The 15,597-nt window shown below is 39.6% G+C and overlaps 2 protein-coding genes across 2 annotated transcripts; both read left to right on the top strand.

Moving 5' to 3' along the window:
- The first annotated feature begins 774 nt into the window (after positions 1–774).
- LOC145682292 (uncharacterized) lies at positions 775–2,854 on the top strand. Its single transcript, XM_081753870.1, has 2 exons — positions 775–2,103; positions 2,759–2,854. The coding sequence occupies exons 1-2, from the start codon at positions 775–777 to the stop codon at positions 2,852–2,854; spliced, it is 1,425 nt and encodes a 474-aa protein (XP_081609996.1).
- A 2,672-nt stretch (positions 2,855–5,526) lies between these two features.
- On the top strand, positions 5,527–7,041 carry LOC145682291 (uncharacterized). The gene has a single exon (XM_081753869.1). The coding sequence runs from the start codon at positions 5,527–5,529 to the stop codon at positions 7,039–7,041; it is 1,515 nt and encodes a 504-aa protein (XP_081609995.1).
- The last annotated feature ends 8,556 nt before the right edge of the window (positions 7,042–15,597 follow it).

Genomic DNA, 15,597 nt, shown 5'->3' with positions numbered 1-15,597 from the left:
CATTACCACTCTTTCTTCTGCACGTCAGAAGCAACCACCGCCACCTAGACGTCCACCTTTCCTATCTGTCGTCATCCGAGGGGTCGACCCATCCTATTCAGACAATGAGATACAAGAAGAACTCCAACTTGCAGGTCACACCATCCATAAAGTCATGCGTATACGTAACAATGCTGGTCCCACATATATGGTACGTGTACTCACTGCTTCACAAAATACAATAGATTCATTGCTCACTACTGGCGCTTACATCTATTATCGTCGGCACAGGGTCGAACCCTCACGCTCGCCTGCTCCTTTTCCTGTGCGTTGCGAAAATTGCCAAACTTACAGTGATCATAGCACAGCTAGTTGCAAGAATCCACCAGTTTGTGGTTATTGTGCAGGCCCTCATCAAACTAGCACTTGTCGTAATCTCGAACGGCCACCCGAATGTCCAACCTGCCACGACCAACATCCGGCCTACAGCTATAAGTGCAAGAATAAACCACAGCCTGACCAACAACACCCACATTTAGTAGTTCCACTCCGTATCCCAGACTCTTCACCTCCTCCCAGCCAACAAACTACCGATCCAGTTACCATTCAACAACTCCTTCAATTTTTAACCCTCGCTTTACAGAACATCCATCCCTTTCAGCGCAATCACATTCTACAGCAACTCACCAAGGCCGCTAAATCTGTTTTCAACGTTAACTTCTACGCCACTTATACGAACAACTACGTCCATTTCCATACATCTCCACAAGAAACAGCCGTTTAACTCTGTACATTATGGATTTAGTCTTTCTCTTCCTTAATATCCGCTCTCTACCCAAGAACAAAACTCTATTTGAAGCACTTTTACTTGAAGAACACGTCTCAGCCTTCTTGTTGAACGAGACATTTCTCACGAAAACCACCTCATGTAACATTCCTCGTTATACGCTTGTACGTCACGACAACACAGCACCAGCATTACGGGCAAATGGAGGCGTAGCAATAGGTTTTCGAAATCACATACCTCATCGCAATCACATTTGTTCCATTCCTCACCTCCCAGAGCATATAATCACTACCTTATATTTCAAGTCTATCATGATCACCTTCGCTACTATCTACGTTCGCCCAGATCATCCTATTCCACTCGCATTTTTTAGTCACATATCTCACACCTATAAAAATTATATCATCCTCGCTGACATAAACTATCATAGTCGCACTCCTGTTGAACGCATACAATTCTCAGATCATATAACCACTCACACCACTGGCATTCTCCACATTCCTCCGACTCCTACTAGACCTGTATCAAATACCACACCTGACATTGCTATCACTTCAAATACACTTGCTGCTAAGATCACCCTTTCAGTTCTGGACCTACTCGGTAGTGATCATGCCCCGATCAAGCTCTCATATCATATGGGCAATGCTCAACCTCGCGATGCACCTCCGCCAATTCGAACTCCACATTTCGACAAAGCTGATTGGGATCATTATCGCAACTATCTTACCACTGCCGTAGCTCATTTGCACCCTCCCACTTCATCAGATGAGCTTTACACACATATTGAAACGATCACTTCAGAAATCACCCATGCATCAGAACTGTTCATTCCCACCACCAGCTCCACCCCTTATCAGCCTAAATTACCTCCGCATTACCTCACTCACATCAAACGTTCCCGGCAAGCTTATCGGGAATACATAAGAACACGAAACCCCGAAGCTCTTCAACTTCACCATCAACTGCAACGTTCTGTCAAAAACTACATTCAAGCATACAAACGCCGTCAATGGATGAAAGCCTGTAATAACCTTACTGACAATGCACATCCTTCACGTTATTGGAAACGTCTCAACGCACTCTGTGGCAAGTACAGCAAAACCCCAAACCCTCTCATCATCGACAACAGTCACGCACCATCTGACCAAGTTAAAGCAAACGCCTTTGCTGACTATCTACAAGACATCTTCACACCATCCCGTCATGACTACATTTTTGCTCATCCAGTCGATCATGTCAACACCGCACATCCTATCCTTCAACCAAATCTTAATCATATTTTGCCGCAGCATGAACTCACAGCTCCAATCACTGTTACAGACATCACAACAGTCGTGCAGCATAAACGAAACTCTGCTCCTGGTTTTGATTCCATCACATATCGTCATATCAAAGAAAGTCCTATTTCTCTCCTTCTTCTTCTAGCCTCTATTTACACTTTTATTCTCAGAACTGGCTTTTTCCCCGCTGAATGGAAGATGTCCAAAACCCTCATGTTTCCGAAACCAAACAAACCTCCTAGCGCAGTCTCTTCCTATCGACCTATACAACTTACTTCCACTTTCATCAAAATTCTTGAGCGCATCCTTGTCAACAGACTTCATCCATACCTCCACGCACGTAATCTCATTCCTTCTTTTCAAGCCGGATTCCGCCCGTCTTATTCCATTAACGATCAGCTTCAACGTCTAACCACTCTCATTACAAATCACTATAATTCCGTTCGTCCATCCTGCCTTGTTTTGTTCGACCTAGAAAAAGCATTCGATAAAGTCTGGCACCTTGCACTTATTTTCAAACTCATCAAGCTTAAATTGCCCATGTCTTACATTCGCTTCATTTTTCACTTCTTGGCATGCCGTATCACATATGTTAATATCAACAACCATCTATCACATCCTATCTTCCTAAATTCTGGTGTCCCACAAGGCTCAGCTCTGTCCCCTTTGCTGTATTTACTGTTTGTTTCCGATTTTCCTTCTCTTCCAGACGACGTGTATACTTTCCAGTATGCAGATGATACAGCCTTCCTTGCCCTTGGTTGCACCATCAACCATATCAACCTCATCTTACAAGAATCTATGAATCGTTTTTCGCACTGGTGTCATAAATGGCACCTCACCATAAATGCTTCGAAAACACAGGCCATAGTATTTCTGCCGCCACGTAAACGCTCCAAGACCCACAGAAATCCATCACTTCTTTCTCTAAAAATTCAAGATACAGCGATCCGTCCATCCAAAACTGTTACTTACCTTGGTATCGTTTTTGACCACCATCTCACCTGGCTTCCTCATCTTAATTACATCAAAACCAAAGTATATAATCGTCTGAATCTCCTTAAACGTCTCACTGGCACTACTTGGGGCCCCACCTCAACCATGGTTCTCAACACATATAAAGCATTTCTCCGCCCTGTCCTTACATACGGTTTCACCGCTTGGCTCTCAGCTCCTACCTCGTACTACTACAAACTTGCAACATTTGAACGTCATGCCTTCCGCATTGCCTACCGCATTTCTCTTCCCAGTCCGACTAGATACCTATATTCACTCATTACTTTCCCTACATTACTTTACCATCTCGAATCTCTTCGCCTCAAGTTCATCACTGTCCGATATATGCAGCAGCAACCACTTCTACTCGCCACTATGCACTACCTTGCCAATTCATCTGCTCGCCCTCGCTATTACCATCTCCCTCTAAATTTGCTGTTTACATTATACTGTTATACCTTGCCGCCAAATCATCCCGACCTAGATCTATTGCAGGATCATCGATTGCATGTCCATCTTCCTCATATTTTTCCCTCGCATCAAGCACAGTGATTACCCTCTGTACCTAACAAGGCCTCCCTCGTATTCATTGGCCTAGCGTCGCCCCTAGGCAGAAGATAACCCGCATTTGTTCTGCTAACATTCCCTACGTGTTGTGGCGTCATCTGCACTCATTTCATACCTCATGATCATCTCTGCAAATAAAATACTTTTAATTAACTTGTTCTGTAATCTATAATGTATGTATGGTATGTATTTTCCTATGTCTTGTATACCCTTTGCCTCACTGATGATTATGGTCGCAAAGACAATAATGACCTGACATCTGTAGTAATTGTTAAATAAAGTCTCATAGCCCAACGCCCGTCATTCCACATCCATATAATTCCTATACAACCCTTCCCTTAAAGAGGGTGTAGCCCTCTACAGGGTAGCTAGCCTGCGGGCTAGCATAAAAAAAATAAATAAAATAAAAAAAATCAGCGTTTAACTGTGAGCAAGTATTGCAGACGTACTCGGGAGATCAGTACAGATACGCTACTTAGGAGGCTGACAGAAGGTCCTCACCTTCTGGAAGGTTCTATCTTAGCTTTTGGAGGTCATTGTTTGCATTCATACTCTGACCAACTCTGTTGCCATTAGTAGCACTTATCCGAGCACTTCGCCTGTATACTATCTACATCTGAGTATCTCGTTTCCATTGCTTTGATCCTTTTGGATCATGCATCGGCTACCGGGGATAGTTGTGCCTCCCACTTGCAATCCCTCGGCAGATACAGCACGGGATCCTCGCAAAAATCGGCGCAGTCGACCGTTGTCTGAAAGCAGTGCTGAATCAGTAGATAAACGCTCTCGATCCCGTTCACCTACTTATATACAGAAAGCACCTGAACGTACGGAAGAAATGCAGTTTACCACAGATCCGCAAGAGCCTACACCGTCTACTTCGGTAACAACACCTGTCTATATTGCATCACCGACCCGCCCGAAGATTTATTCTTTTCTATTGACTAATTATGACGCCAAATACAGCAATAGTCGTCACATTTTCAATCAAATAATGAAATACCTTCCTCGTGCTAGTGTAAAGCAAATTGTTTTCACCAGGAATGGTGTTATAATAAAGTCAGATGACGAGAAATTCGGCATAACACTGCGTAACAAAGCCAGTTACGAAATATTTGGTAAAAATGCCAAGCTTTCGAATCTGACCGATAAGATAAAACAAAATCCACCACCACCTCGCACACCAATGATGTCTGTTGCTATTCGAGGTGTTCTACCGGAAATAACAGATGACGAAGTTCTCGAGGAACTTAAAGCAGAAGGTATTGACGTAGCGAAATGTATTCGCATTAAAAATAACAATGGTGCTACATACATGGTTCGTGTTTTAACCACGTCCCAAACCTCCATTGACACCTTATTGCAAGACGGAGCTTATATATTCAAACAAAGACACCGAGTTGAGCCATCCCGTACTACCGCACCTCTCCCAGTTAGATGCGAGAAGTGTCAAGCTTACAATGCGCACGTCACGTCAAAATGTCCAAATGTTCCCAAATGTGGGTATTGTGCAGGACAACATGAAACCAAGGAGTGCCCTAATACGGGTAGACAACCACATTGTTCCACATGTTCCAGTACTTCGCACCCTACTTACAGTTACAAATGCAAGTCTAAGCCGGCACCTGATCCAAATCAACCAGAAATGACAGTCCCGCTCCGCACGACGGATGCTTCAGTACCATTCTCGCAATCCATTGCTTCACCTATCACTGTGAAAAACTTCCTGAGATACATCACTCTTATTTTGCAAAATATTTTTCCATTTCAACGTCAGCTCATTCTTGGCCATGTTATTGCGGCGGCCTCTTATATTTCAAGTTAATCTGTATGCCACCTATTCTGGTCCATTTGTTCACTTTCATATTGCACCACGTGATACTGCAGTTTAAACCAAACATTTTCTGTCTGAGTATGGGTCTTGTCATCCTTTTTATGAATATTCGATCGTTATCTCAACATAAAATACTATTTGAACAACTACTTTTAGAAGAAACAGTCGATATATTCGCTTTAAACGAGACAGCGCTTAAACCAGCACATACCGTACGTTTTCCTAGATATCAGTTTGTACGGCATGATTACCCAGACACCAACACCAGAGCACAAGGCGGTGTGGCGATTGGAACCCGCATTAAACTTTCTTATAGATGTCACTCTGTACCAATAAATGTTCCATTGCCAGAGCACTTAGTGACGACAATCTATCTTTCAAACTTAGCGCTAACTGTTGCTACGATCTATGTCCGTCCCGGGCATATAATTCCGCTAGAATTCTTTCGTTATTTGTTTTCGCAGTATCGCAATCTTCTAATCTTGGCGGATGTCAATATCCACAGTCGCTCCGACAGAGATAAAACTCAGTTCTCTGACTATATATCTCTCGGCTTACATGGCCATATATATAACCTACCCAGGCATACCAGGCCTAGTAGCCAAACTACCCCTGATGTTCTTATTAGTACAACTACATTAGTTGCTAAAGCCACTGTATCCGTTTTGGATTGCATCAGTAGTGATCATCTACCCATAAAGGTTACAATCAACCATACACGCCCACCATCGTCTCCATCATTCGAAAGAACTCTCTTCTTGTACGATAAAGCTAATTGGGAGCAGTACAGGACTGATATCAGTATAGCAATGGATCAGTTGGAACCGCCTACATCTGAAACTGGTCTCAACAAAGCCGTTCAGAGCATTACAACTGCTCTTGTTGAAAGTGCTAATAAAAATATCCCTACCTACCATGATAAAACGTATCAACCAATGTTGCCACCTGAATACCTTTCACTTGTAAGAAAATCCAGGCAGTATTTCCGTGAATATGAAAAGACACGAAATCCAGAATATTTGGCTCAGGCGCGTCGTTGGCAACGCACAGTTCACAACTACATTGTTGCCCATAAACGGCTTAGCTGGAGTAAAACATGCAACAAGCTGAACACTGAAACACATCCTACAAGGTACTGGAAAAATTTTAACCTATTAACTGGGCAGAAAGTTAGCACTACATACCCCCTTGTACAGGACGATCATCTTTTGCAAACAGATCAGGCAAAAGCTGATGCTTTTGCATCTCATTTGCAAGCAGTCTTTACACCACCTGTTTCCGCACATCGCTTAAGTCCACGAATATCTGAACCGGCAATTAGCAACTTACTTCAGCCTTCGATATCGCATGAGTTAGATAACAACAATCCTTTGACTCAGGCGATTACTACTGATGAAATACGCGGAGCCCTCAAACGCAAACGCAATACTGCTCCTGGTTTCGATAGTATATCTTATAGAATTCTTAAAGAATGCTCACTGCAGTTTTTTCTCTGCATTACTCTGCATTTTTCTCTGCAAAAATATATACGTTTATTTTACGCACTGGCTATTATCCGCAGGACTGGAAGGTGTCCAAGGTCTGTATGTTCTTAAAACCTAACAAACCACCTTACTCTGTGACTTCATATCGACCCATACAATTAACTTCTACTTTGGGTAAACTGTTTGAAAAAATCCTGGTACGCCGTCTCCATCCATATCTTAGCGAACATAACCTTCTACCTTCTCATCAAACAGGATTCCGGCCGCTATATAGTATCAATGACCAACTACTACGACTTACCACTATAATTACCAATCATTATAACAAAGCATTACCGTCTTGCCTCGTACTCATGGACCTCGAGAAGGCGTTTGACCGCATTTGGCATTACGGCTTATTTTATAAACTATTGAAACTCGGAATTCCTCTTACGTACCTTCGAGTTATATATTCGTTTATACTGAATCGTATTGCCTATGTGAATATCAATGGTACATTATCACATCCGATATTCCCACTGACCGGCGTACCGCAGGGTTCAAGCTTATCGCCACTTCTTTACATCCTCTATGCATCGGATTTACCATCTCCAGCACCTAATACATATTTGTTCCAATATGCGGATGATACTGCTTTCCTCACGCTAGGTAAAACAATTCAGCAAATTAATGTCCACTTACAGGCTACGATTACTGCATTTCTTCAATGGTGTGATAAATGGAGACTCACCGTTAACGAAGATAAGACACAGACGCTAGTAATTTTACCGCCCAACCGCCGCAGTAAGGTTCACCGTAATCCAAATTTGCTACGCATACGTGTTGGTGATCATCTTCTACAGCCGACTAAAACTGTTACCTATTTAGGTATTGTTTTCGATGATAAATTGCGGTGGACAGCCCAACTCCAGAAACTTGTTGGGAAAGCAAAAAATCGATTACAGCTTTTACGCCGACTCGTGGGTCAAAACTGGGGGTTAAACTCTAAGTTATTACTAAATACTTATAAAGCCTTTATGCGTAGTGTCCTCACTTTCGGTCATATAGCCTGGTGCTCTGCTCCGCAGAAGTTTTACAATAGATTAGAAATTCTCGAACGTCATGCTATCAGACTCGCATTTCGCATAAGACTACCATACCCCAATGATGATCTTTATAATAAGATCGATTTTCCTCCACTTGTCCAACATATTGCTCTTTTACGGCAAAAATATATAGCTAACTGTCTCCATTCATATAAAGATATATTTCTTGAGACCATATTCATAGACTTGGAACAAGACTCCCAGTTCCGATACTACTATACACCACTCAGCATCCTCATTTCCATTTATGCTCGATCACATCCAGACGATCATCATCATGCAAGATTTTTCCGACGACAGCTCATTCATCATGATATTCCTCATCTTTTACCATCATAGCACTGTATCCCACAACACTAATAAGGGCTTCCCAACGTTTTTCATCAGTCTTGAGCCGCCCCAAGACAGAAGACTAACCAGCATTCGTCTCACTAACATATTTCATTGTGTTGTGATGTGATGCGCACTGCATTCATTATCATGAGCATGAATGTCGTCCATTACAATATGCCTATATTTCGCTAGCACGTTTTTCATGTTTTGAATATTCATTTATTTGATGCTTTCACTGCACCTCTTTACTGTTATTTATCTAAATGCACTTATTATTCTATTATCCTATTATGTGTTAGTTATTGTTAATTTTTACATTTTGTTTTTGTTTCAAGTTTTTTTATTGATATGCATATATGTGTTTGCAAATCTTGCGTTTTAGTAATTGTTAGTTACCAATAGTTTCTTTAACAGCACATTGCCCAGCAACAAATGTAATAAAAGTTAATTGATGCTTTCACATCCCAGGCCAAGAGAGAGGGCGAAACCTTCTAGTGGCAGTTTATCATATTTCCAAATATTATGCGACAATAAAGATTTCAATCAATCCTGTCTCCCTCAAAAAAAAAAAAATCAGCGTTTAACTAACCATGAGTTCTGATTTTATTATGTCAGGCGTTTATTTGACATTCATTAAATAACAAAATTATGTAAATTTATGTGTTCACCACTGTTACGTTTCCCAGTCTCCGACCTTTTTGGCAACTTATCAATTCCTTCTTTGTTTAAGATGGTTTTCTGGACTGTAAAAAAGATTCTACAGCCTGACTAACTTGCTCCTCAGAATTAGAGATTTTTTCTGTTCAAAAAGTCTTTGTAGGGAACAGAAAAGATAGCGGTCAATCGGGGCAAGATCTTGGAAGAAAGGCTGGTGTTGTAAAACAGACCATCCAAGCTCAAGAATTTCGTGAGTCACCTTCGTTGTATCATGTAAATTTTCACGAAAAAAGGTCCCCGTTATGCGATTAATGGGTGCAGGACGTTTTTCATGAAGTTTCTCTTTCACTCTTTATAGCTTCTGAATGTATTCCTCCGCAGAAATCGTTGCATTTGACTTTAACAACTTGCGATGAATTATACCTGACAATCCCACCATACACACAATCAAATATCTTTGTTCAAGGAAGTTTGGTTTCAGATTTGGTAGAGTTGGTTGATCCTTATCAAGCCATGGTATATTGAGGATGATATTGTCATAGGTAATGCATTTTTCATCGCCTGTTATAATCATGTCCAAAAAAAGACTCGATTTTTACCCGTGAGAGCAAACTTGTGGCGATTGACATGCGATCTTCTTTATTCTGTTCACTGACATTGTAAGATGCTCATATTCCTAACTTGTTAACTTTCCCTAACCTATCCTGCTATATCTGAGATAGATTCCGCCCTCGGTTCGTCTTTTAAGATCATATATCCAAAACGGAATTTGTCAAACTAATTTCTAACTATTCATTCAGTTATTAGTTCTTCAATGTATCAGGCACGTAGCCAGGATTTCGTAAAGGGGGGGGGGTCAGTGACATGAAATACTGTGGTCATCACACCAGGGGCTCGATCATTCTAAACTATTTTACTGGAACATATATTGGTTCGTTCAGCCAGGATTTCGTAACGGGAGGGGGGGTGACATGAAATTTTGAAGGTCCAGGAGCTCGAACAATCTAAACTACTTTACTATCAACATATATTGGTTTGTTAGGACAATAAAATGAGGATATGTTGGTAAGTATTTTAATAACAAAGTATGAGAAATCTCGAGTAAAATAATCCAAAAAAAAAAAAAAAAAACGTGCTGAAAAAGATTTTACAATATTCACATCCTTCCTCTATTCATTCAAAAATAACAATTTTCCTTTATTATGACCCCAACTATTATAAAAAGTACATCACTATTATAAAAAGTGCATACTCAATAATGTTTTGTAAAATATTTTACAATATCTGCGTTCCTTTTTCTGTTGAATCAAATATTAACAGAACTTTCTTTCCACATATATTTTTGTTTTTATTATTCCGTCAACTACTGTCTGTTTCATATGACAGGTTAAAGGAGCAGTAGGAAATTGTTTTTGAAATAACATGTTTGATATTGCAAGGATGCGATGACGAAAAATTATCATAAAAAATGTCCACGCTGTTACACAACGGCACTATGTTTTAGGAAGCTTGAAATCTCCCTGACTAGTAGCAGAACTTCTGAGAATTCTGTAACTTTTCTAGAAATTTCAAATTCCCTGACTCCTCCAGGATATATTGCCTCGCACCCATGTATTGCAAGTAATACAAATCTCCTCAAAAGAAATAGTAACCAAAAGCTTGCTTTTTATTTTCAATGCTGATCCTTCTTTTTCTCATTTCATTTTGTTTCATCCTTCCCTATTTTTTTTTCATTTCTGGTCTCGAAGGGGGGGGGGGGAGTCCGGACCTCCCCTTGGCTACGTGCCTGAACGTATACAGTACACTGAATATTTGTTCATCTGTCGCATAAGCACTTTTAAATTCTCAAAGCATCACATGACTAAATTGACTTTTTCCATTTAGAATTTAATAACAACAATTTAATGTAAGGTACACCACGCAAAAACGTTGTCCAAGACTAACGAAATCCTTATCTATTTAGTGAAAGCAAAAACTCATTTGTCCCGATTATTCATTTTGGGTAAATACGAACAATGAATTGTACCTAGCTACATCGGAGGTTATTTGTGACTCGCAAAGGCCGAAAGGTCGGATGGAACATAAGCTTGTACTAAGCTAACACATGTGTATACAAGTATATATAGTATTTTTATCGTATGCTAATTTGTATGCATTTTGTTATTACAATGGGTTTAAAAAACAACCAAATGACAATTTTAAAGCAATACAAGATACCAAATTTCAGGTTTGAACATAGTAGCCAGATCAGAGAATTTGCTCGCCATTTCGAATTTGGGAAACGAATCAATGCCCTACCGCCAAGCTAAAATATTCGTTCCCGAAGGGCGACCGGAAATTTTACATCCTGTTTAATGGGATGCGAAGATATTTTCCCTTTAAGATACGTGTGTCTTTAACGTATGCGTTGTTCTCCCTTTCTCTTGCGCAATGTCTTTATCAATTTCTCCTCAAAAGGTTTGTAAGGATAGTTAAGGAATTCTTGAAGGAGATAGTGCAATCCTTGCTACTGTTGTTACACCAGAGTAATATGAGCGTTGTTTCGTGCAATGTAAATGCAAATGGCCAAATAACCTAGGAAGAAGAACATATTAGAATCCACAAGAAGGGAAAGATAGAAACGAATAATTTCAGTAAAGTTGCTTTACCCGCTTTCAAATCTTCTCTGTATGTATGCATGTGTGTAGGTTAATCTAGTTATCCAGAGCTTGCTTTTTCAGGCAATTACATTAAAAGGAGAGAGACACAGAAAAGTATAAGTGTATAAGAGGATTCTTTTTCTCTCTGAAACTTCCGCTAGATACAAACATATTGGATGGCTCCTGTTTCGCTGTTTGTGCATACCATATGGTTTAAACCTCCTTCCACTGCAAGTGAAAGTACACAGTAAACTAGAAACAATTGTACGTTCCCACAAAGAGCAACAAAACATGGATAAACACGATTTAATATAGCACTTCGTGTCCCAGGGTTCAGTCAACGAAGTTTGTTTACGTTTATAATATAATATGAAACGCAGCCAACTTTGTCCCCAAAATAGAAAGTTTCTCGGCGTTTCACAAGAGTGAAAGTACAATATTACCTGTACTTATACCAAGACATTGTTTAGCTTAACCATTTCACGACCAAGGAATATATTTGTTTAATTTCTTTAAGCTGTTCTTAAATTTTACTATGGGTCATTTAAAATGTTTCAATTCTCATGTGTTGAATGTTAACGATACTGGAACTACTTAACTGAGCTTAAATATAAATTAATATAAATATACGAGAGTAAATAAACATTATCTGCAATTTTGCTACATTTTTTACATTGTTCATACATTGTTTGTTTTACATTTTTACTCTGTTCTCGTTTATTTTATTGTTATACTGTTGTGGTTATGCTATAAACGTTTGATCACAATTCCTCCATTTGTCTTTCTTTTGTTGCAGATAGATCATAGGCGCTTCATTAGAAGTTTTGAACCAAAGAGGAAGAATGTGCTGTGATCCTGCTTTTGAGTCGAAAGGTGTATTTAGGGGCCGCAGTCCATCAAACATCCTCGTCAGAATTCGGGAACAATGTCTTGCCACAACGGAGTGTTTACGAATAGATTGAAAAATTCAAAAATACTCGCACAATTGTTATGCACGAGGAAGGAGCCGGCCGACAATCTTCGAGCACAAATGATAAGAACATTGAGCATGCATTGACATGGTTCTGTTAGACAAACGACTGACTATTGATGAAGTGGTACATCGTCTGGATGTTAGTTATGGTTTCTGATACACCTTCCGACCACAAAAACAGGATTACAGCCCATTGTTCCTCTTTGGTTCAAACTTCTAATGAAGCGGCCATGACCTATCTGCAACAAAAGGAAGACAAATGGAGGAATTAAGGTCAAACTTTCATAGTATGACCACAACAGCATAAAAATAAAATAAATTAGGATAGAGGTCAGCATGAATAATGTAAGAAGAGATAAAAACAAAATAAATGAGGATAGAGGTCAGCGTGAATAACGTAAGAAGAGATAAAAATAAAATAAATGAGGATAGAAGTCAGCACGAACAATGTAAGAAGAGATAAAAATAAAATAAATGAGGATAGAGGTCAGTATGAACAATGTAAGAAGAGATAAAAAATAAAGTAAATGAGGATAGAGGTCAGCATAAACAATGTAAGAAGAGATGAAAATAAAATAATGAGGATAGAGGTCAGCATGAACAATGTAAGAAGAGAGAAAAAATAAAGTAAATTAGGATAGAGGTCAGCATAAACAATGTAAGAAGAGATAAAAATAAAATAAACGAGGACAGAGGTCAGCATGAACAATGTAAGAAGAGATAAAAATAAAATAAACGACGACATAGGTCAGTATGAATAATGTAAGAAGAGATAAAAATAAAATAATGAGGATAGAGGTCAGCATGAACAATGTAAGAAGAGATATGTCAAAATTGTAGATAAATTTTGGCTTACTCTGGTAAATTGTTCCAATACAGTTTTGTAATTAGTCTCTGATTTTGAACAATTATTACTAGCTATTTATAAAGTATATAAGACGCCTATTGGTGTATACAAACGTCATATTTTCCAACACAATGCAGAGGAATGAAACAGTTTTGGAAAGCTTATGATAGGTATGTGCTTATGCTTCCTTTGTTTAAAAACAATCCTTATTGACCATAGAGACATTGTTGTGACCAGGACTAGGTAACCGCTGAAGTAATCACTTTGCGATGACAATCTTCGAAATATACATGTGAACTTTTGCCTCCTTGCGAGCGAATTTGAAGATTTACTTCAAGGACCGAAAAATGCTGGACGCCAGGTCGTCATGGTGACTAGAAACAGAGACGGGCGCCTAGTTAAGGGTTAAACATCTGGACCTAAACCTATATATCAAATTGGATTTGTATTATTATGGCACCTGGCTTTCAGAGCTGGCACCCAGATCAGGAGAACTTTTCAACCTACAAGATTAAATTTCTAGGAAAAGTAAGGGTATAGTCCAATTTGAAAGGGTATAGCGTACTTTCCGGTAAAAATGAATGTGAAAATCACGTTTCTTATTGTCCAGTCTTCCACACTTTACTAACGACCAAGGGAGTCGATTTCTCTGTAAATTTGGGGGGGTCAATTCAGATGAAGATGAAGAAAGCATATATGAGGATTTAAAAAAAATGCATTCAAATTATGCCAAATATTGTAAATTTACAATGAGCAGGCCCACATGAGCTTTGTAGGGCTCGGGCCCCCAAAGGATCGGCGCCCTTGCCAACGACGCACTTTTTAATTCCTACATACACCTTGCATGAGTGACTCCAATACAAACCATCTACAAACGGTATTTCGAAACTCATTTCTACAAGCAATGGCCAAGGTTAAAATTGGCATGCGTTACAATTGTCCTCGGTCTCCCCTATGCGTAGAAATTAATTTTCAATAACGAGTCAGGCGGATCAGTTCAGTGTTTCTTTCAGAAAATAAATTTTCCGGGAAGAGCACACTTAGTATTTCAGAGGGCACAATGCTGGTACTATTCTATTTATTATTACATTATAGAGATATTATTTTGTTCTCTGGGGACGAACTCCCGGAGCTCCATGGGGACAGTAGCTCTACCCCCGAAAACATGTTTGGAAGGAATTTTGGTGTGGATTAGAAGGCTCAGTGCGTCTGGGCGATCACAGTCCAATAAGATTATGTATTTTTTTTCCGTACCCAGTAAATAACGATCTATTAATGTTTGTTCATGGTTTTTGCCTAGATCTTCTGCTCAAATTCTCTAAAATTAAAATTGTACACTGTTATAAGCGTTTAAAGACGAAAGAGTACTGTTCAACGACAAAACATTCACCAATCTTCATTAGATATCATTGAATTGAACAAAGTGATATATGGCAGAATAAAGCCTGCAATGTCTAGAGAAAATTTACGAAAAACTTTTATATTAAAACCTAAAATTTGATAATACTAAAGAGCCACGCCATCTGTGGGAAAGATTCAGAAAGTAATGCCTCCAAAGTGATACTTTTATTTGTGTTTGACAGATAGCGACGATACACGTATCAGTGGAAAGCTTACAATGTCAGTCAAAAATAATAGCAGCATTTTTCATCATTGTTCCCAAAAATGAAATCTTTGAGTTTTACGTCCCGCGGTTATGCCGGTTAGGCTAAAGGAGATGGTGATGATGAGTAATGAATGAAATGGTGGAATGAAGAAAGTGGGAGGAAACGGGAGAACCCCGAGAAAACCCACGCACACGGTGTTTGTCCACCACAAAGTTCACTTGGCGGGGGCTATCATTGTTCCCATTACGGGCAACGCGAAACAAGGTGTTTCAAGCTGTCAGCGAAAAGAATTGTGGTGGATGCAAACAATACTATTGCCGAACTACTGCTTCCACCTCCCCTTAACAACCAGTGTTTATTCCAGACGTTTTTGAGGGGCACCGCCCCCCGGAGCTCTGACAGTGCCCCCTCGGCTTACGTCTATAATATATACTAATAATAAATAGAATATTACCAGCAGTGACCTCCCCCCCTCCCAGAATATTAAGAGTGCCAACGGAACATATTTTCTGAAAGAACGACTGGT

The sequence above is a fragment of the Thermobia domestica genome, chromosome 3 (genome assembly GCF_964235325.1).
Source record: "Thermobia domestica chromosome 3, izTheDome1.hap1.1, whole genome shotgun sequence".
NCBI lineage: Eukaryota > Metazoa > Arthropoda > Insecta > Zygentoma > Lepismatidae > Thermobia > Thermobia domestica.
This window is presented reverse-complemented; position numbering and strand designations above follow the sequence as displayed.

Coding starts and splice junctions, on each gene's coding strand:
- LOC145682292 (XM_081753870.1), top strand. CDS start 775: ATGGATTTAGTCTTTCTCTTCCTTAATATCCGCTCTCTACCCAAGAAC. Junction 2,104..2,758: donor TTACAGACATCACAACAGTC/GTGCAGCATAAA, acceptor CTTCTCTTCCAG/ACGACGTGTATACTTTCCAG.
- LOC145682291 (XM_081753869.1), top strand. CDS start 5,527: ATGGGTCTTGTCATCCTTTTTATGAATATTCGATCGTTATCTCAACAT.